Below are 23830 nucleotides of genomic sequence, written 5' to 3'. Positions count from 1 at the left end.
AAAGGGAACCTCCACACAACGAGGATACCACCAATAGGATTGGGGAAGGAGATCTGACAAAAGATACAGTTCATGGAACAAATAAAAAGATGTGATATTTCAATTATCACTAGCTGAAAGGCACCAACAGGAGCAGTCATTCAACTCAATTCCAAGAAACTGCGGAAATAACCTTTTGTCAATCATAAATGAATTTTTTCACCTAAGGACAGTTGGTCTCATCATTCTAATTGCCCTATACACCATAAAATACAGCCAACCTGGAACTTGCAGTAAAATATTTCAGACCCCTTTCATCTGCTTACATTCACAGACTAGCTGTCATCTCTTCTAAGTTAACCAAACAATGAAACCTGTTATCTTTGTAGGGTTCATGAGATAGCACCATATAAAATAAGGATGAGATAGTCAGTGCTCAACCACACCGTCAACTATTACTACAAGATGATTGCCCACCATACAATACAGTCAGCAAATTTCAGTCACATAATTGAAGACGTCACTGTTAATAACTGATGGTATTTGAGGTTGAATAGTTCCTATGAGTCTCATAGCTTTAATTATCTGGAAGCTTTACTTTGTTATCTCCATTTATATAGTTTATTTGTAGTTTTTGATTTATTATTGTTTTTATAGTTCCTATGTTTGTGTATTTTTATGGTTTACATAATTGGTGGTTTGTACAGATTTTTACAGTTTTATTGGTTTTGCGCTATGTTGACTTTTTTGCACTATATGGAAAAGTAAGTTAGTTATTTGCATTAATGATTTCCTTGTTTTTTGCCTTTTAAAAATGCATTCGTTGCTGATCGTATTCAATGCCAAGTGATGCATTTGAGGGTTTCAATAATGCCTTTTGACAGCTTTCTTGAGTTTCATTTCAAAAGATCTGAGGGCTTTCCATATCTTAAGTGAATTCTCCAAGATGTATTTGAGAACTTTGATGATTTGATGCCAATGAGACAGTATTCAATGAACAAGATGTTACCATGTCTTTCGTATCTATAATTGCAGTCATTCATCCCAAAGACGAATCTTGGTTATTGGGCAATGAAAGCAAAATCAACGTTCAAATTTTCGATAGGGTTGAATCAGAAGAATAAATTCATATTTATACAATGCCCTTTATGGACTTAGATGTCCAAAGCATATTACAGTCAAAAAAATATTTTTTATGCGCAGTCACTACTGTAATGCAAGAAGCACAGTAGCCAATTTGAAGCAGCAAGATTTCACTGATAGCATTGAGATAAAAGCCAGACAATCTATTTTATCAATATTGGTTAGACTTTAATATCGTTAAAGACAAACAGGTAGCTTTTCGGTAGAAAATGCCTTGTAACCTTTCTTTTGAACGTAAGAGGGCACATGGAGCTTCAGAGTAACATTTCTTCAGAAATTAAAACTCAAAACTTGTGCAAAGCTGGAGAAAACACCAAGTCCCCCATAGGTTAGTAAGGGAGTTGTGTACTGCTCTGATCCCCTTTTAACACTTTTTTTGATATAGACAGTCAGAGTCCCATCTTGCTTCAATTATGAGCTTACTTCCACCACACAAATCAGAGTCCTAAGCAATTTATAGAAACTGATACCCTGGTTTGGGGGGCCAATAGCACTTAAGACTTTTTTTTAAAAGTTCCTTTCAAAGATAATTAACATAGTATATTACTGGCAAACTGTACTATTCATTTAGGATCTATACAGTTACAATGAAGACCAAAAAATGTGAAAACCATTCATATAATTGGCACATTTCATTTTTTCCAAACAGATATTTAACATTAGTTATTGCAAGAATTCTGCTTAAACATACCTAAATAAAAGATTGCTCACAGAATCTGAAAACAGCACTGAATTTTCAATATGTTTAGCTCATATTAATACTTTTCCCATTGTTTGCTTTTGAATTAGCTTATAGAACCAGATATACGTGCTGAATTTAAAACAGAAAATGCTGGAATACTCATTAGGTCTGGTTAAAACTATTCTCTCGCAAGTCTTACAACTACAGCCAGATCTTTGTGAACTCTGTGAAGAAACCCAGAAGCCACCTCTCAAGCCTCGCAGGTCAAAAGTATCAAAGCCTCATCAGAAACATCAGACCTCCTACACTCATATCAGCCAAGATACTAAGCAACCTAACCAACAGCCCAAGACATGGAGTGCCCAGACTCGCAACTAGAGGGTGTCCATTTCCCCACCTATGTCAGTCCTACCTTCCCAAACTGACCACTATGGAGCTACAGAACTGATCATGATTCACTCTCTGGACTGCAGAGTCACTGACTCCTTGACCGGAGCAGACATTTTACCATGATTAGTCCTCTAGGTGGATACTGGAGGCTGCCCTGACTTAGTCTGCCAGGACCCCTAAATGATTGGTGTTTCCATGAACATCGGTGAAGACTACTCCCCTAAGACTTTAAGACATGACTACTTGCTTGCAGCACATGCACTGTGTTTGCCTTGTAAACTGATGGCGCACAATACAAGTGGGAGATTAACATAGCACATTGCTGTACAGCAACACACCCAGCCCTTTACTGAGCAAGGCAAGGGTGTTTGATTGTGTCACTGCACTAATTGCTATAGTAAAGCAGAGTGCAAGGAGGCAGGTAGGGACTAAGTGAACAAATGTTTACAGAGCAATCAAGCAGAGTCAAGATGTAGCCTGGTCCAATCTGTGAACTGGGTACCTGTCCATAAAGTGTCCCTGCTGCAGACAGTGGTAGCCAGTGCGCCATGATCTCTGCTTCCAGAATGCCTTGCTAGTGTATCGCACGATGCCATGAAGATTATGGGGAGGTGGTAGATACCGGATGCCAAATATTAATCATGATATGATGTAGCTGGTAACTGTGGATCATGCTCTGAAATGCTGCTTTTTGAGACACAACATGGTGATTGCTTGGAGCAAGCGGTGAGCTGAATCCACCAGGTACATGAAATCCATCTAGTTTTCATGTCAAGTTTTCTAGTTTGTTTGGTGGGTTTGGTAAGATAAAAAGCTGAATATTAGTGATGTGAGTTAGGTTGTCAACAAGTTGTTTCACAAAGAATAACACCCCTTATGGATAGAAAATTGGTTAACAAGCTTGAAACAAAGAGTCGGAATAAACGGGTATTTTCTGAATGGCAGGTAGGGACCAGTGGAGTACTACAGAGCTTGGTTTTAGGACCCCCAACTATTCACAATATATTGTAATAATTTAGATAAGAGAATTAAATGTAATATCTCAAAATTTGCAGATAAGACAAAGCTGGGTGGAAGGGTGAACTGTGAGGAGGATACAGAGATGTTCCAATGTAATTTGGACAGGATGAGTGAGTGGGTGAATGCATAGCAAATGCAGTTTAACGTAGATAAATGTGCGGTTATCCACTTTGGCAGTAATCTTAGAAAGATAGATTATTATTTGAATGGCTATAAATTGAGAGAGGGAATGTTCAACAAGACCTGCATGTCTTTATGCACCAGTTGCTGAAAGTGAAGGCACAGGAGCTGAAAGCGGTAAAGAAAGCAAATTGTATGCTGGCCTTTATAGCAAGAGGATTTGAGGATAGGAACAAGGCTATCTCACTGCAATTATACAAGGCATTGGTGAGACTACACCTAAACTATTGTATGCAGTTTTGGTCTCCTAATCTAAGGAAGGATGTTCTTGATATGGAGGTGGCTGCAAAAGATTTTCAAATTGATTCTTGGGTCAACAAGACTGAGGTATGAGAAGAGATTGAGTCAGTTAGGATTGTAATCACTAGAGTTCAGGAGAATGAGGGATGTCGCATGGAGACCCATAAAATTCTAACAGGACTAGACAGGTTAGACGCAGGGAGGATGTTCCGAATGGTGGGAGAGTTTAGGGGTCGTAGTTTAAGGATAAGGGGGCAAACTTTTTAAGACTGAGATGAAGAGAAATGTCTTCATGTAGAGTGTGGTGAGTCTGTGGAATTCACTCGACAGAAAGTGGCTGAGGCCATAACATGTGTGTTTTCAATAAGAAGCCATGATTATAATGAATGGCTTGAGGGGTCGAATGGCCTATTCCTGCTCCAATCTTAAATTTCAATATTTAACTGGCAACTTGCCACTGCTTGGTTCACCACAGCATGCGAAAAGCATAAATGATGGCCCAAGTTGCTCCCAACCTCATGAGACTTCTTGGAGAAAGTGAGGACTGCAGATGCTGGAGATCAGAATCAAAAAGTGCAGTGCTGGAAAAGCACAGCCAGGCAAGCAGCATCTGAGGAGGAGGAGGACAGTTGACATTTCAAGGATGAGCTTATGCTCGAAACGTCGACTCTCCTGCTCCTTAGATGCTGCCTGACCAGCTGTGCTCATTAACCTTTTTGTCTGATTCTACCATACATCCTGCAATAGCCCATGTTGTTCAGACCCCTGGAAGATTCCTACCCATCAGCACTGTACCACACTAAAGGAAAGGGTTTTAGACATGTCTCCAATTTGGCTATAATCTTCTAAGCACTATAACCCTACAGCAGTCAACTCCAGATACCAGGATTTGGTCATCTCTCCTTTCATGGAAAAAGACCTCAGGATGAAAATGACTTAAGACACCCAACACAGAAATCAAATCCTAATGGCGGGGCTCCACAATTAGGTGAAGCTGAGAAAGAAGGAATGTCAGGGAAAACAGTCAATCCTAAGATATGTGGCTTACACAGTCCATTGTACAGCCAAAATGTCAATTTTGAAAATAAAGGGACATCTGATGCAAGATTCTTAGGTGAAATAAATTTACTAGTTTCACTGTATTTTGTTTTTTGAACCAGGAATATTCCTAATTTATATAAATGAGGTAGCTGTATTTATCCATAGAGTCAATGTGGATGTTTTCAATCTTTTATGAGTTATTTGGCAAATTCAACACTGTCAAGGCGGGTGTAAGTTTTGCACTGCCATGCAATTCAAAGGATAGTATTTTCTGGTCTGGAAATATTATAATCTAGATTTTGCTATTGCTTTAAGGTTTGACATTAGCAATTATTTATCATTTAAACTATATTAGTAAAACCTTTGTAATCATGGTGCCTTACCTTTAATAACTGATTATGCACAAATTTTAATCTCTCTTTAGTGGGTAAGAGAAGGGTACATCTTTTAAACAGCAAGCCTGAATGGGAGAAAACAAAAATTACTATTGCAATTGCACTATGCACAATATGATTGTGTCCTTGGTTTGAAAATGCACAACAATAATTCCAATCCACTTTCAACCTTTTATAGTTTAGATTATCTCAGTTGAAGAAGCTATTGAGTGCTACACTTGGCACCTCCTCCTTCATTAAATCACGGAAATCAGGAAGGCCACCTATATATAGAAGAATTATTAGGGGCAGCAGCATATGGAGGCGAGGGCACATCAGTAAATGCAGGAATTGAGTATTTGCCTCAGTATACAGGAAACTGATGGAGAATTGCAATGACTTATTAAGGAGAGCACTAGAACTGGAATAGGGTCCTGGTAAAAGGAAAAAAAAATGGACAGGATGCAGATAGGTTAACGAAGCTGGAATTGTTCTGTTTAGAGAAGTTTGAGAGATTTTGTAAAGGCGTTCAAAGTCACAAGAGAGGATAGAGAGAAGCTGTTGCATTTTGTGAAGGAATCGAGAAGTATGTGACACTGATTTCAGGTAGAAAGAACTAAGGTGACATGAGAAAACACTTTTTTATGCAGCAAGTGGTTAGGATCAAGAATGCACTGCCTAGAAGTGGAAGCATTTTTAACTGCAGCTTTCAAAAGGGAAATGAATAAAAACGAAAAGATTAAAAACACATATGCAAGTTTATAGGAAAGAGATGGTGGAATGAAATTAACTGGATTGCTGTTGCAGAGAGCCACTGGGATCTGTGTAGGATGAATAGGGTCTCATTATGTGATGTCATCATTCTCTGATACCAACAATAAACTTTTTTCTCCAGAAACAAGACTGAGGTGACCTGACACAGGTTTTTACAATAAAGAACAAGTTTCAGTAGACATAAAGGTGGTTCCATTTGTAGGGGAGTCCAAGGGCAGTCACAAATATAAAATAGTCACTAATAAATACAGTAAGGAATTCAGGAAAATCTTTACTTATACTGGAGAGAATGTGAAATTCATTACCACATAATTGAGATAAACATCAGACAATCAATTAAGGTAAACTAGCTACCTACAGGAGGTAGAAAATAGTGCAGACTATGGGCAGATGTGGGTGCAACAGATCTCATCAGCTGTTAGACAGCTGGCAAGAGATTCATGTTGTCTCCTTTGGGGTAGGTCCATCAAACCATGAGTCAATGCAAGCAGTGGAGAAGTCAGCGGCAGGCCTTTACCCAGGACCCAGAATCCAGAGGTGGAGGTCTTGACCATCGAGAGTTGCTGGCCAGTCAAAAGCCAACAGATATGTTGTTCAGCAGTGCCACAGCAGAAATGATGAATGACATCCACCAAAGGCCCAGGATGGAGATGCAACCCATGCCACAGGCATGTAGTGATGGGATGGGTTTTGTGGAGTTTGGGATGCAGGGTAGATAGGTCTAAGGGAGGCTTGGCAACAAGGACATGGATGCAGTTTTTAGTGATCTTCCATTTTCCCAATAATGGATCTCTCAATCAGCCATTTCTGGGACATAACAGGCAGGCCTCTACAGGTTTACTTGTCATGCACACCATCTAGTGACAGAGCTTCCCGAAACTGGGTCAGTACCAGCATTCGGGGATGAGACCCTTAAGTGAGCACCAAGTGTCCACTTTACATGCCTCATTTAGTGGGAAACTGTGAAGCTCAACAGCTAATCTTCCAATCCCTTATTTAATTGGAGTGTATGTGGGAAAATAGCAAACTGCTATCCCACCTCCAAACACACCATGTGTCAGGGCAAAAGATTCTGACTTTGCGGGGTGAGACAAACTAGATATTAGGAAGAAGCTGATGTGAAGCAAAAACACCAACATGGACCTATTGGGCCAAATGCCCTTAGTCTGTGCTGTAAATTCTATGCAATTCTACAAATGACTCTCCTTTAAACTCTACATCCCGAGATTAGGAAAGTTCAGACCAGGTCCACATTCCTAACTGGTATCTAGCGATCTTTCTGAAGTTATTACTCATAGTATATAATTATTTTTTCTGATAATTACACTCAAAATCCAGAGTTGGAATAAAAGGCCAAGAATTCTGTTTGAAATTGATGTAACCCCCTGTCAATTGTCTGTGCATATGTTGTGAGAGCTGAATTGGGCTGAGGTCTGATGCATCCTCAACAACCAACTATCAAATAACCTGTTAATTTAACCATCTGCAGTTATATATTACGAAATCATGTTAATCTAAATACGGGAGAAAGTTTTGTCTATTTGTTTCTGTCACAGCTAATCCCAGACTGGAATTACACATTATTGTGCCATTTTGCTCCTTTTTTGCTATTCATTAAGTATATTTAAGACAGAAATAGATAGGTTTTTGACTGTGAGGGGCATTAAGGTTAATGGGAAGAATGCGGGAGAATGGGGTTGAGAAACTTATCAGCCATGACTGTATGGCGGAGCAGACTTGATGGGCCAAATGACCTAGTCTCCTATGTCTTATGGTTTTTTTTGTATTTTTCTTTGTCAAGAACCTTTTAAATTTTATAAGATGAATCAGCCCCTTTACCTACTTGCATGAAAATAAATCTAAAAATCTAATTTCTTCCTTTCTGCTTCTATACATGCTAAACTTCTGCTTTATATGAAATGTGCCAACTGAACTGGAAGCAATTTTGTCAATGGATCAGTACTCCAGAAAACTGACCTTCACGTGTAGAGAAATAAAAATGATTTCCAGGTTTACAGGATGGTCTTTAGAACCATTCAGTATGCCTTACCCTGTAATAAGGTGTTACCTAAGGATCTGTAGTGTTCCATCGCAATTGATTTCTTGGAAATATCAGTCGAGTGGAATCCTTCCAGTAAAAGCCGTTTGATTCCAGATGATGTGCTGATATAACCTACAATCTGAGTGCCAACCACTTTTGACACCATGCTCAAAATACTGATATCTGTCACTGAGAAAAAAAAGTGAATAAAATAAGGTATCATGTTTGATCATTACACTATCATATGACAAAATATTCTTTTTACAGAATGTAAAAAGATTCTTCATTTGGTCTCCTTTGTTGTGCACAGGGTGCACAGACCCATCCATGTCCTGCCACCAAGGACAACAAAGCAATTTACTTCAGGCATAGAACATAGAAGAATACAGCGCAGTACAGGCCCTTTGGCCCTCGATGTTGCGCCGATCCAAGCCCACCTAACCTACACTAGCCCACTATCCTCCATATGCCTATCCAATGCCCGCTTAAATGCCCATAATGAGGGAGAGTCCACCACTGCTACTGGCAGGGCATTCCATGAACTCACGACTCGCTGAGTAAAGAACCCACCCCTAACATCTGTCCTCTACCTACCCCCCCTTAATTTAAAGCTATGCCCTCTTGTAGTAGCTGACTCCATACGTGGAAAAAAATTCTCACTGTCGACCCTATCTAAACCCCTAATCATCTTGTACACCTCTATCAAGTCACCCCAAAACCTTCTTTTCTCCAATGAAAACAACCCCAAGTGCCTCAGCCTTTCCTCATACGATCTTTCTACCATACCAGGCAACATCCTGGTAAACCTCCTCTGCACCCGTTCCAGTGCCTCCACATCCTTCCTATAGTATGGCGACCAATAATGCACACAATACTCCAGATGCGGCCGCACCAGAGTCTTATACAACTGCAACATGACCTCAGTACTCCGGAACTCAATTCCTCTACCAATAAAAGCCAGTACGCCATATGCCTTCTTCACCGCACTATTTACCTGGGTGGCAACTTTCAAAGATCTGTGTACATGGACACCAAGATCCCTCTGCTCATCCACACTACCAAGTATCCGATCATTAGCCCAGTACCCCATCTTTTTATTACTCTTACCAAAGTGAATCACCTCACACTTAGCTACATTGAACTCCATTTGCCACCTTTCTGCCCAGTTCTGCAGCTTATCTATATCCCGCTGTAACCTGCCACATCCTTCCTCACTGTCTACAACTCCTCCGACTTTCGTATCATCCGCAAACTTGCTCACCCAACCTTCTAACCCCTCCTCCAGGTCATTTATAAAAATGACAAACAGCAATGGTCCCAAAACAGATCCTTGCCGAACACCGCTAGTGACGGCACTCCAAGATGAACCTTTGCCATTAACTACTACCCTCTGTCTTCTTCCAGCCAGCCAACTCCTAATCCAAACCTCCAACTCACTCTCAATGCCATACCTCCGTATTTTTTGCATCTGGAGTATTGTGTGCATTATTGGTCGCCATACTATAGGAAGGATGTGGAGGCACTGGAACGGGTGCAGAGGTACCATGGGGAACCTTATCAAACGCCTTGCTAAAATCCATATACACCACATCTACCGCTTTACCCTCGTCCACCTCCTTAGTCACCTTCTCAAAGAATTCAATAAGGTTTGTGAGGCACGACCTGCCCTTCACAAAACCATGCTGACTATCCTTGATCACATTATTCCTATCCAGATGTTCATAAATCCTATCCCTTACAATTCTCTCTAAGATTTTGCCCACAACAGAAGTGAGACTCACTGGCCTATAGTTACTAGGATTATCCCTACTCCCCTTCTTGAACAAGGGAACCACATTTGCTAGCCTCCAATCTTCTGGCACTACACCTGTAGACAACGAGGACATAAAAATCATGGCCAATGGCTCTGCAATCTCCTCCCTTGCTTTCCAGAGAATCCTAGGATAAATGCCATCAGGCCCAGGGGACTTATCTATTTTCACCCTTTCCAGAATTTCCAACACCTCTTCTCTACATACCTCAAAGCCATCCATTCTACTTAATTGTGACTCAGTACTCACATTGACAACAATGTCCTGTTCCTGATTGAATACTGACGAAAAGTATTCATTCAGTGTCTCCTCAATCTCTTCAGCCTCCACACGCAACTTCCCACTACTATCCTTGACTGGACCTATTCCTACCCTAGTCATTCTTTTATTCCTGACATACCTATAGAAAGCCTTAGGGTTTTCCCTAATCCTACCAACTAAGGACCTTACATGTCCCCTTCTTGCTGCTCTTAGCTCTCTCTTCAGGTCCTTCCTGGCTACCTTATAACTCTCAATCGCCCCAATTGAACCTTCACGCCTCATCTTTACATAGGCCGCCCTCTTCCATTTAACAAGGGATTCCAATTCCTTATTAAACCACGACTCCCTCACACAACCCTTTCCTCCCTGCCTGACGGGTACATACTTATCAAGGACACTCAATAGTTGCTCCTTGAACAAGTTCCACATATCAATTACGCCTTGCCTTGAAGCTTACTTTTCCAAGCCACACATCCTAAGTCATGCCTCACCGCATCATAATTTCCCTGCCCCCAGCTATAACTCTTGCCCTGTAGTGCACACTTATCCCTCTCCATCACTAGAGTAAAAGTCACCGAATTGTGGTCACCGACCCCAAAGTGCTCACCTACCTCTAATTCTAACACCTGGCCTGGTTCGTTATTCAGAACCAAATCCAGTATGGCCTCACCTCTTGTTGGCCTGTCTACATATTGTGTCAGGAAACTCTCCTGCACACATTGGACAAACACTGACCCATCTAACGAACTTGAGCTATAGCTTTCCCAATCAATATCAGGAAAGTTAAAGTCCCCCGTAACAACCACCCTATTACTTTCACTCTTCTCTTGAATCATCCTCGCAATCCTTTCTTCCACGTTTCTAGGACTATTAGGAGGCCTGTAAAAAACTCCTAACAGGGTAAGCTCACCTTTCCTATTCCTAACCTCAGCCCAAACTACCTCAGATGGCGAGTCTTCATCCATCGTCCTTTCCACAGCTGTAATACTATCTTTGACAAGCAATGCCACACCTCCCCCTCTTTTACCCCCACCTCTGACCCTACCAAAACATTTAAACCCTGGGACCTGCAACAGCCAATCCTGTCCCTGTTCTACCCATGTCTCCGTAATAGCCACAACATCGAAGTCCCAGGTACCAACCCACGCTGCAAGTTCACCTACCTTATTTCGTATACTTCTTGCATTGAAGTATACACACTTCAAGCCACTTTCCTGTTTACAGGCACCCTCCTTTGAAATTGATGCCATGTTCCTAACCTCCCTACACTCCAGGTCCTGCACCCTAAAGCTACAGTCTGGGTTCCCATGCCCCTGCAGAGTTAGTTTAAACCCCCCCCCCCCCCCCCCCCAAGAGCACTAGCAAACCTCCCACCAAGGATACTGGTGCCCCTCAGGTTCAGGTGCAGACCATCCTGCTTATAGAGGTCCCACCTTCCCCAGAAAGAACCCCAGTTATCCAAATACCGGAATCCCTCCTTCCTGCACCATCCCTGTAGCCACGCATTTAACTGTTCTCTCTCCCTATTCCTCGACTCTCTATCACGTGGCACGGGTAACAAACCAGAGACAGCAACTCTGTTCGTTCTAACTTTGAGCTTCCAACCTAGCTCCCTGAAAGCCTGCCTAATATCCTCAGCGCTCCTCCTACCTATGTCATTGGTGCCAATGTGGACCACGACTTCGGGCTGCTCCCCCTCCCCCTTAAGGACCCGGAAAACACGATCAGAGACATCACGTACCCTTGCACCTGGGAGGCAACATACCAAACATGAGTCTCTCTTGTTCCCACAAAACTGCCTATCTGTGCCCCTAACTATCGAGTCCCCAATTACTATTGCTCTGCTCTTCTCCACCCTTCCCTTCTGAGTAACGGGGACAGGCTCCGTGCCAGAGGCCTGAGCCCCGTTACTTACCCCTGGTAAGTCCCCCCCCCCCCCCACAAGTATCCAAAACAGTATACTTGTTCTTGAGGGGAACGGCCGCAGGGGGTCCCTGCACTGGCTGCTTCCTCCCAGTCCCCCTCACTGTCACCCATCTATCTGCCATCTTTGGAGTTACTACTTCCCTAAAGCTCCGATCTATGACCCCCTCTGCCTCCCGAATGATCCTAAGTTCATCCAACTCCAGCTCCAGTTCCTTAACACGGTCTTGGAGGAGCTGGAGATGGGTGCACTTCCTGCAAGTGCAATCAGCAGGGACGTCCATGGCATCCCTCACCTCAAACATGTTGCAAGAGGAACATTGTGCATCCTAACAATGTGCAGTGTTAGAAGGCCTGAAGCTGCACATTTGCCATCAAACGTAGCTAAACTAGAGCAGAAATATAGGAAAAAGTAATAATAATGTTCGAATTGTTGCCGTGATTAGAATTCTTTGTACCATGTCCAAATAGTCATTTTTCATGTCTGAACTGAGGCAGTGAGATTGAAGAGGCTAATTAAACATCAGCTACATGATCATAACTTCATTAAGTACAATAAATTATCCAGTGTGGTACTGAGCCTAAAGACCAGAAAGATCCCAGGTTTGATTTCCATTGCCTGGAAGTAAATTGCCTCCACTGTACCTGGGTTAGGACAGAGTGAAAAAGAATTTAGGTTTCCTTCTCTTGATTAATATTTAGTGGACCAAGATGGAACATTTGTATGTATGTGGACATTGAGTGAGATCACAGCAAAGCACGGCTCTAATGCCCTTGACAATCAAATTATTGACTATTACCATTCAGGTTTGTCTGTAACACACTACTAAAGGGCTGCCTAAGGAATGTAGTTCATCACAATATGAACCAAGTTCTTTATAAGAGAAGTGAAGAAATTCTGACAGTTAGGAAATCTGTAAAAGGAGCATGGGAGGGGGTGGGAATTGGGGAGGTGGGTCCAATGATTTTCTTAAAAGTATTGTATTAATTGTACCTGAAAGATAACACAACACCTTGTGAAAGATTTCAATTGGTATTATCTGGAAGTAGCCACAGTTATACTGTAGGTGAAAACTTTCCAGTCTGTCACCATTCTTCTTGGATTGCAAATGTCTGCAACTTCTTCTGTATTTCTGGTGTGGAATCAAGGTGAAAGCATTTATCCCCAATGGCACCTCGTCTCTCTCCATGGCTTTCATCTGTTATTTGTGAAGGAAACAGTTGTATTACAAGCCAAGCAAATTCAGTTTCCAACTACTTGTTTTTCCTTTCCTCATCTCCTAAGTTATCTCCCCATTTTTCCTGAAGATGGCAACTCAGATGGAGTATAATGACCAGAGGTCCTGTTATTTTTCATCCAAATAGTAATTCATCATTGACATAGTTTCAAGAGGATATTTTTGAAGTAAATTCACAATGCAAAGTTTAGCACGCATAACCTAAACTATTTCTGGAAAATAATATGTCTGAAATATTTTCAGATTCCTTGAAGACCATAACATGAGCACACTTTTGTCTAAGGATTTCTATCTCACTACTATGACAGACATACAACTAATTTAAGCAAAGGGACTCTAAAACAGATGGTTTCTAACTGAGAGCTGTGAACACCTAGAGATCCAGAGACATTCCAGGGAATCCATGAAATAACAATGCAGTGGCCACAGGTTGGCATGATGCCAGCCAGATGGTGAAGGTGGAGTGCAGCCACCACATGTGCAATGCAGACTGGACTGACAGTATCATCTGACAGGGGAACATGTATTGAGCAAGGTGGCATGGAGATCACCACTTAAACATTCAATTATTGAGGTTGGTGATGGCTACCAGTCAAATGTGGCCTTGCTCAGTAGCAGATGTTGAGTACCAGATAATTTACAGTATGGAACAGGTACACCCACTTCACCTTTTCTGTGAGTAAATACCCTTTCACTTAAAAAAGCATTATTAAAACATTCTTTTTAAGCAGCACTTTATCAGTAGTGTATTGTATAGTAATTTGGAAGAATTGGAGTTCTGGGATTGCTTATGCATTTGAAAGGGGATTCTATACTTAAGCAGTTGAGTGTCATGGCCTTAAAACAGAAACGGCCGAGCACACTAATATTTCTCCATAACTGCAGTTTCAACACTAGAGAAGAGCACTCTGCTTGTTTGAAGATTTCGCAATATAGAATCAAAGAACAGTTACTTCACTCTATTTAGAATTGTACCCTTAACTTACACTCTCTCCTCATTCACCCTACCAAAATGTAAATCTTCACTTTTTGATATTAACTTTTATCTATTCCAGGTCAGTGACCTTTTCACCAGTGTGTCTATGACCTCTTGAAGTCTCTGAAGATTCTCCTCAAAGTTCACAACATTTCCAAGTGTGGTGGTCATCTGCAAATTTCAAACTTATGGCTGTACATTCAAATCTAAGTTGTTAATAAAGTTCAAGAAAAGCAATGGTCCTAGTATGAATCCTTGGGGAACACAGTGGCTAAGAATTCCGACCAAAATGATTATGTTTTTGAATATTTACCTCAGACATTCTTCTTATGCTCAGCATCAATGACCACCCCTCTTGCAAGTTCTCATTCCCTTTGAACTGTAGCAAATCTCTGCATGGCCAATAGCTACACTGCAGTGAGCCCAGAAGTCAAAAATGAATAGTTGTCACCATTTTCAGAGATCATGTAATTTCCTTTACTTCCAAGCAGACCAGGATAAATATGACCAGATAATAGTTTATGCTACATACTAACAATGACTTTAATGTTGAGAAGCTTGAGCAATAGGGGCAGAATTAAACAGCTGAACTAGCTCTGCACAAAATATAGAAATAACAAACAATTCTGAATGATATAACTTAACGTAAAATGAGATCTGAAATACAGACCCTGGCCATAACCTTGGGTTTGTTGCTAACCTTCCCTGAAGCCACTCTGCCTGTATATTTCTGATGGCTTCATGAGGACTTAACGACTGTTCTTATACTCCCAAGGCAACCCCTCAAAATTCCTTTCAGCTTTGTATGGGAGAAAGAAAATCAAAAGGTATCTCTCAAATTCAGACATAGTTGTTAAACATACACTTAACACAAAATATGTTTGTATTTGAATTGAATACTTTTGCTTTTCTTCCTCAAAACATATTGACTGTTTCCTAACATACTGAATGAATTAAAATCTCCCAAATGTAAAATAATATTAGCCATGTACGTTTGCATATGAAACATGCCGTAAATATAAAAACAGACACTTCACCATATTTATCAGCCAGATTTCTTATTTATTATATTAAACTCGACTTCAAGCCATACATAGCATATTTAAAAAGGAAGCAGTTAAACTAACTCACCTGAAATAAAAATGAAAATTAGTTCATTTTTGACATTATAAACATGAATTATTTCTATCACTTCAGTGACTGGAGTGCTAACAGGTGTCCCTATGCTGCTTAGATGGCTGTTCGCTTGGTGAGACCTGATTAAATTCCCTACAGTATGGAAACAGGCCCTTCGGCTAAACAAGACCCTCTGAAGAGTAACCCACCGGACCCATTCACCTATCCTATATTTACCCCTGATTAATGCACCTAACACTATGGGCAATTTAGCATGGCCAATTCACCTGACCTGCACGTCTTTGGATTGTGGAAGGAAACAGGAGCATCTGGACGAAACCCACGGAGACATGGAGAGAATGCACAAACTCCACACAGTCAGTCACCCGAGGCGGAAATCAAACCCGGGTCCCAGGCACTGAGGCAGCAGTGCTTTCCACTGAGCCACCCATATGAAGATGATAAATAAGGACAGCCCAGAGGCCCTTCATGCCTGTACTGCCATTCAGTACAATTAATTTGTGTTTCAACTGAACTCTTTCTTGCTCCCCTCAATGCTTCATTCCGAGAGACCAAAGATCAATTTTGTCTCAGTTTTAAATATATTCAATGATGAAACATCCACAACTCTCTGGGGTAGAGAATTTTAGAAAACCACAATCATTTGAGTAAAGAAATCTCTCCTTATCTCAGTCCTAAATAATTGACCCTTATCTGAGACTGCGCTCTCACATTCTAGACTTTCCAGCCAGAGGAAACCTCAAAGGACAGAATCTACCCAGCCCCTGAACAAGATCAGAATTGGTGAGAAAGTTGGAAGAATCATCTGAGATGCGTAGTGAGGACAGCTTCCTGACATTGGTGAGTAAAGGACCCCTTTTCTAAAAGGCACTGAATGGAGAAAGCTAGTGAGTGACAAGAGGCCAGTTAGCTTGAATTAACATCTCATTATATTATCGTGCCTCATTGATTTGCAGTTTCCCATTCTTCCACCCATTGGATAGAAATTAGATGGCATCAGTTTCCAACATGAAAGTTTGAGCAGCTACATTATAATTTCATCTTGCTACTTGCTCCTCTAGATCTCCCTCGCTCACCAACATCTCAGGGCATGCTCCATGCACTGCAATCACAAACAACATGCATCCAGCAGTTCTCACCAGCAAAGCAGGGTGCCAATTGCCCAATTTAGTTGACAGTCAATTTCAGGTAAGATTCAGCCTTCAATGTCCACATTATCAAGTGCCTCAGAATTAAATAATTATCACCTAATTCTTGCAAAGTCCAGAGAATAAGAAATTACTAATCATTGAGAAGAAATAGTAATGCAACCCATACAGAGATTAAAGAGGTGAGTCCAAACTGATTACATTTTAAGAAATATAGATTAGTCTCCGATTTGTCCATAAGAGCAGATTCTAAGACATTGTGGCTGTTATAGGATGGCACCAGTGGCATTTATATTGGCAGTTTATCCTGAGATTTTTGGTTTCAAAGGTTTAGTGAAATACCTTTGTCCTATCTCATTTTGAACTGGGTAAGAGCACTCAGTGATATAGAGAATTTCACTTTCTTTACCAGCAGTGCAGATGTGTTTAAATGGCTGTTTTAAAAAAAGTGTGGCCCTCACAGTAACTAGTCCACACACTCGGACATCAGGCCAATAAAATACACAGATCAGTGTTGCAGTCGGTTTTAACCTTTTTTTGTACATCATGGAGGGTGAACCAGAAAGAGGTGGCTTTCTGCTGACAGGAAAGATAGTCAACCCTCTTGTTACCTTTTCTTGTTCGGTCTCTGCCTGCTTGAGGTTTCCCTAACATTTTATATCTGCAACATTCCACTGGTTTCACAAAAGACTTTGCCAGACAGTCACTGAATTTATATGCGCAATTTACCTTTACCAGCAGCAGTCATTTTTTTAAAAAAGGCTTTAGAATTAAAAGTAAAAAACATCTACAGCACTTCAGGCTTCTGATCTGTTGTAACACATATTATTACCTAATTTTGCCTGATTTATATATACTTTGCTCCAGGCGGTGTAGAGAAACTAGGTGCTGACAAGTTCCAACAAGACTGAACAGTGACTTCTCTGGGTATCTACCTTGACTAGTACTCCCCAATATCTCAAGGCACAGTCCATGGGCAGCACTTGGCTGCATCCTCTATCCACTGAGGCTGGGACTAGGCCAGCAGCAGCCTCATCACATTATCATACATATCTCTGATTCATTTATAATATAGTTTGCCACTTCAAAAATGCACTTTGGAGCTCACCAACACCTTTTATTGTAATGCTACTACCAGGGTGCTTTGCACGCAGGGACACACAATCATCTTGTGTATCAGAACAGGATTCTACTCTGGACTTTTGGCTTGCGCTCTTAGTGCTCATTCACTTTGCACCTACTTGGATGCTCACACAGCATTACTTTCTTGTGCAATGGTGCCTCATTCAGAATTTAAAGTGTCACAATACTTCTGTCTTGCCTTTCTTTTTAGTGCAGACACAAAGCCCAGGCAACTTGTTACATTTGCCAGTAAAATGGCAGAAGACCCATAGCTGATCGACTTCAATGAAATGGCCGTCAGATGAGAAAGAGGCAGTGGCACAGCCAAATAATGTCTTGGGACAGCATGACAAAATTATGGAAGCTGTTGCAGCATTCAAAATGTACAACATTGTTCAGTGGGTAAGCATTAGAATGTCATGACATGAGGCCCAGCGAATATTGTTATGACGATGTGAGTGCACTGTACCTTTAAGAGAGTTAAAAGCTAGCAGAACTACCTGACACAGCACCTAGTGTTCTGAACAAGATATAGTGTAACATTTGGTCGAACAACTCAATCACTGGTTGCCTGGAGTCGACAAAACAAATTCAAATTAGGCCAATCAGTTTAAATTATACCCCAAAAAATTCCAAACTCCAATCAAGTTTGAATTTAGTGTATTGATAATCTTAAAAGCCAATGGCACAATCCAATACTTTGGAGATATAAGAGTGGGGAAAACTGAACAGTTGGGAGGAGAACTGCCAAGCCACCTGCATCCGCAGACTGCCCAGAGAATAACTCTCTTAAAGGTACCATTAATCGATCAGTAACCTGTGAAACAGAAATCCCTAAGAAGAAGAAGAAGAAGCAGAAAAGACGAAGTAAGATATAAAGAGAAGTTTCAACATCTGGCTGGTTTTGAAAATTTGAATTTTGATAAATCTTAATCAGGGGTTTTAATCGGACTAGTATTGGAGAAGGGAAAATAAAACATTGGTTAGAGGAAGGAGTTGTCAATAGTTGTTAGTTATTTATTCTGTTATACTTTAAGAATTAAAGTTGTTAATTTTTACTTTAAATAGTTCTTGACCTCTCAAATTTTCAAAGATTACTGCACAGGATAATTTTTTTCTGTGTTGCTGGCTTAAATTTACGCAGGCGAGTTTACCCCATGACATAACAATATGCAATGCAGTACTTTCTTCTACGGTGACCAATGAGATCCATAAGATGTCTTCTCAACATGAGGGTCCCATGCTTGCTCATGTCTGGGAGTTTGTTGCATTAAAGTGCTGATAAGGCACCACTCAATCCTTGCAAGCTCTGCTCTGGACCACTGGAGAATGCGACAAGGGTATGCGATGAATGAGAAGGATCTTCGAGAGCCACAGCATTGTATCAGGTAGGAAATGGGGATGTTCATTAGGAGGAACAGCACCTTCACTGTACTACAGTGCAACTTTGTTAGTCACAGTAACTGAGAAAGAACTTCTTTGATGATTGTTTTCAATCGAATTGTGTAAGGTGAAGTCATCATTTACTAACCGGATTGATGCTGAAGGGTCACATCTCCTGTTGATTTCCAAACCCATTTTTGAGTTTGTTCAATCTTTGGTTTCCCTGTTATGGAATCCTAGAGTTATACAGGATGATAACAGAATTGAGAGTGTGGTGCTAGAAAAGCACAGCAGGTCAAGCAGCATCCGAGGAGCAGGAGAATCGATGTTTCGGGCATGAGCCCTTCATCAGGATGAAAACAGACCCTTCCATCCACCAGTCCATGCAGAACGTAATCCCAAACTAAACTAGTCCCACCTGCCTGCTCCTGGCGCATATCCCTCCAAACTTTTCCTATTCATGGACTTATCTAAGTGTATGTTACCATTATAATTGTGCACATATCCATCACTTCCTCAGGAAGTTCATTCTACATGTAAACTAGCGTCTGTGTAAAACATTTGCCCCATGATTTTTCTAAATCTCTCTCTTCTCACCTTAAAAATCCCTCATCCAAGGGAAAAGAGATCTCCCATTGACCCAATCTATACACTGATTTTATAAACCTCGGTAAGATCATCTCTCAACCTCCTATGCTCCAGTGAGAAAAGTCCCAGTCTATCCAACCTTTCTTCATAACTCAAACCTTGCAAAGCCACAACAACCTGTAAATGTCTTTTGAACCTTGTCTAGCTTAATAATATCCTTCCTATAACTGGGCGACCACAACCGGACACAATACTCCAGAACAGGCCTCACCAACATCCTGTACATGACTTCCCAACTTATCTATTCAAAGGTCGAAGCAATGAAGGCAAATGTGCCAAGTGCCTTCTTAAACTTCCTGTCTGCATGTGATGCAAATTTCAAAGAAATAGGTATCTGAACCTCTCAGTCTCTCTATTCCACAATGCTACCGAAGGTTCTCTTTCAATTGTATAAATCCTGTGCTTGCTTGTTTTACCAAAATGCAATACCTCGTATTTACCCAAATTGGAGTCCATCTGCCACTCCTCAACCCACTGACCCAATCGATCAAGATCACTTTGTTATCTTAGATAACCTTCTTCACCGTCCACTAAACAACCAATTTTGGTGTCATCCGCAAACTTACTAACCATGCCTTCTATATTCTCATCTAAATCATTTATATAAAATGCCAAAAAAGGGACCCACAACCAATCATCTTGGATCACCGCTGTAACAGGCCTCCAGTCCGAAAAACAACCCTCCTCCACCACTCTGACTCCTACCATTAAGCCAATTTTGTACCCAATTGGCAAGTTCACCCTGAATTCCATGTGATTTAACTTTACTAATTAGTCTACCATACAGTTTTACTGAAGTCCAAGTAAACAACGTCAACTGGTCTGGTCTTCTACCTCAATGCCACTTTCCCACACTAACTCCACATCCCTTAAAGTCCAGAAACCTCTCAATTTCTGCGATGAGCATGCTTAAGGTTTGAGCTTCTACAGTCTCTGGTATAGATAATTTCAAATATTCACTACTCCCTAAGTTAAGAAATTCCTCCTCATCTCATCATACATGGCCTACTTCTTATCCTGTGTTTATGTCCCTTGGTTCTAGATTCACCTGTTCAGGCAATATCATGCATCATTCAAGAATTTTATAAGTTTCACTGATAACATTTCTCGTTCTTCAAAACTTTAGGAAATACAGACCCAGCATATTTTTACATGCCCCATATTGATTCAGTCTGCACAGAGAAATTACTTTCTTCTCCCTTTGCCCACATGGTTTTCCTAAAATATAATAATTTAAATTGGATGATCATGTTGTGCTTTGCATTTATGTCATTACTGTTTTATTTCTGAATACAGTCCATATTCTTTGTCACAAATCATTGACTGACAGGAACAATAAACAGAAAAAGAACTGACATTTGAATCTTTTTCTGTAATGCGTTCACAGCAGTAATATCAGGAGTATTGAGATTTGTGATCACCTACCTTGTCAACTACAGCGATTGTCCAACCTAGCAAGATCAAAAGGGAGATACAGGGATGAAAGAAAAATTAGACACGATGCAAATAAAGAAAACTAATATTTCTATTAGTTAACCTATCTATGGACAATTAATGACTTTGTAAAGCATTTAAAAATCTGACAGGCTTGAAAGGCAGTTTAGAAACATCACTTCAAAACATTGTAACCACAGTGTTACAGGAAACAGTTTACAAACAGAGTTTCCATAATATTTATACCTACAGTTTTAATGTTATGTATTAACATAATTCCACGGTCAAAAAATATAACAAGGTTAAATAAGAGACGCAAAACCAGCTAACGTTGCTATAATTGGTATTTATGTAACTTCTTTAACACCATAAACAATCCAAACATAATTCACATATCGTTATTTAAATATGATCCTAGGCCTCATAACAGATGCAAATGCTGCAGATAATCTGAAATAGAAATCAAAAATTCTGAAATCACTAAGCCAGTAAGGCAGTCTATCCAGCGAGGGAAAAACATTTCAGTTAACTGTGGGAAATTAAGGATGCAAGTCAAGTAGGAAGAGGATGAAATAACAATGTGTACTCAGCCTCCTGCACTGTTCTAATGAATTTTGAGGATCAGCACATCATCCAATTTGGCAGTTCACAGCCCTCCACATTTAACAAGTCTTGGATGAACTGGAAAATATATCAATGGTGCAATTTGGCCAGATCACTGCAGCCTATGGACACATATTAAGTGTCCAGTAAGTATTTAAATGTCTATAAGACTGCAATGAGGACTTTATGCAAAATTTAACCATAACATCCAAAAATAGCATTTTGCATTAAAATTGAACTTACTTTAGATTGCGAATTTAAAAAGGCCAATGCAAACGTTGAAATATTGTCAATTCTTCACAGCACACATTTTGAAACAAATAACTTATAATATTTGGATTTTTTTTACCCAATGTGAACAATTTTTAAATGCCCTTCATTTCTTACAATCATGCCTTTTTATTTTATTCCTCACCTTTCTTTCGGTTTAAGTAGTGTCTCCTAACCTAAACAGAGTTCGTTTCTCTCTGTTTATCTTGATTTCTTTGGACGGTAAATATTGTGACTAAAATTACGACATTTGAGTAGGCGATAAAGAGCAAAATTCCAGTGTCTGGGTTTCTGACGCCTCCGCCACGCGCTTACGGACAACACCCGGCCTACCGCCTTCCCGCCCAAACGCGGCCGACCAATCAACATGGAGTCGCGAGCTGAACCCGCCCTCAGAACAATATGATTGGACACTCTCCGTGGACTGGTTTGTCTGGTCCCGAGCCGTTTCTTCGCTTTGTCATTCGCTTGCCGGACGTCAATCGGTCTGAGCCCAGCAGCGATTGGGTTCTTAAGCCGTCGATCAGCCGTCAAGCGGAAGGGGTGACGCGCTCGGTCCTGTCGTTTTTTTTTCCTTTCTGGCCCGTCCGCTTTCTGCTTCTCTCCCTCAAAATACCGTAAAACAAAGAATATTTGTGGCGCTGTGGTAATATCCCTACCTCTGAACCAGTAAGGCAAGTGTTCAAGTCCTACCTATTCCAGGGACGTGGAATAACATCTCAGAACAGGCTAATTAGGAAAAGACATAAAATCAAAAGATGCTTGAAATCTGAAATAAAAACAGAGGTTTGGCGGATCACCAGCATTTGTATATAGAGAAAAATAGAATTAACATTTTGAGTCCAGTCGCCCTTCTTCTTAATTGAAACAAAATAAAGCAATAACCATTATTTCCCTTTATGTGTTTAAAATCCTGAGAAATGATATCTAGTGAATCTGAAATTGCGAGAGAAACTCTTAAGGTCAAAAACAGAACTGGTCACTGGATATGAAACATTCTGCTTTCTCACCAATGCTGCCAGACGTGCTGAGCTTCTCTAGCAATTTATATTATTTCAGGTTCCCAGCATTTACAATTCTTTGTTTTACTTTTCTGAAAAGGGTCACAACTCAAAGTTAATTCTGATTCTCTCTCTACAGATGCTGCTATGACTTGCTAAGTTTCCCCAGCACTTTCTGCTTGTGTGTCTCTCTCTCTCTCTCTCTCTATGCCATCTGCTTTTCCTGGAATCTTAAAATAAAATTAGGCGTATCGTCACATGAACTCAAGTTACAAAGAACAGGAGGGCAGTGAAAGGGTACAATGTAGCTGTGCCATCTTAATTACAAATTTTATGTACAAAAATAGAGAAAATAAAGAAAAAAGGTACACTGTATTACAGATGTACATAGTATGGGTTGGGAAAATAAGAAATAAAGCTAAAAAGATAGATATTGCAGGCTTTCTGTAAGGGTCTCCATGTGCTCTGACTAGGCTCCATCAATTCCCAACCAGTAGCCATCTTTGCTCCAGGCCCAATGGCCACAGTCCTTGTGTAAAAGGGTTGTTATCTCGTTTTGTTACTGTTTTATTACAACTCTGAAGAAGTGTCACTGATCTCAAAATGTTAATTCTGCTTCCACAGATGCAGCCAGACCTGCCATGTTTCTCCAGCACTTGTTTTGTTTCAGATGTCCATAATCGACAGTTGTTTTGTTTTATAAAAAGGCAATGTTTGTTTACGAATGTTTGAAGGGGCATGGAGGATGGTCCAATTTGAAATGTAAAACTGTAAGTTCCAAGTTATCTGTCTCCATTTGCTTTTGCATCTTTAATCATATAAAAGGCAATGATTGATGCTTTATTTTATTGTCTTATTTCAATGCTGAATGGTCACCTGTTTAGTTTCAGATAACCAGCAATCGCGGTTTTCTTTATTTCGTTTAATAAAAAGGTAATGATTACTGATGTGTCGGGGTGAGGGTCCAAATTGAAAATTAAAACTACAAGTCCCAAGAGGCAGCGCGGTCCT

The 23830-nt window shown here is 40.5% G+C and overlaps 1 protein-coding gene across 1 annotated transcript in view; it reads right to left on the bottom strand.

Moving 5' to 3' along the window:
- LOC122542207 (F-box only protein 47-like) overlaps positions 1-22098 on the bottom strand; it is a 65925-nt gene extending 43827 nt beyond the window's left edge. Inside the window, exons 1-5 of the mRNA XM_043679688.2 lie at positions 21964-22098; positions 20937-20962; positions 12854-13058; positions 7892-8053; positions 5059-5135 (exon numbers count right to left, since the gene is read on the bottom strand). Of these exons, the coding sequence (XP_043535623.2) occupies positions 5059-5135; positions 7892-8053; positions 12854-13058 (444 nt within the window). The 5' untranslated portion in view covers positions 20937-20962; positions 21964-22098. The remainder of the gene's footprint in view (positions 1-5058; positions 5136-7891; positions 8054-12853; positions 13059-20936; positions 20963-21963) is intronic.
- Positions 22099-23830: the final 1732 nt, after the last annotated feature.

Source organism: Chiloscyllium plagiosum, unplaced genomic scaffold (genome assembly GCF_037043375.1).
Source record: "Chiloscyllium plagiosum isolate Xiang-an unplaced genomic scaffold, Cpla_swu_hap1 HiC_scaffold_33, whole genome shotgun sequence".
Classification (NCBI taxonomy): Eukaryota; Metazoa; Chordata; class Chondrichthyes; order Orectolobiformes; family Hemiscylliidae; genus Chiloscyllium; species Chiloscyllium plagiosum.
This window is presented reverse-complemented; position numbering and strand designations above follow the sequence as displayed.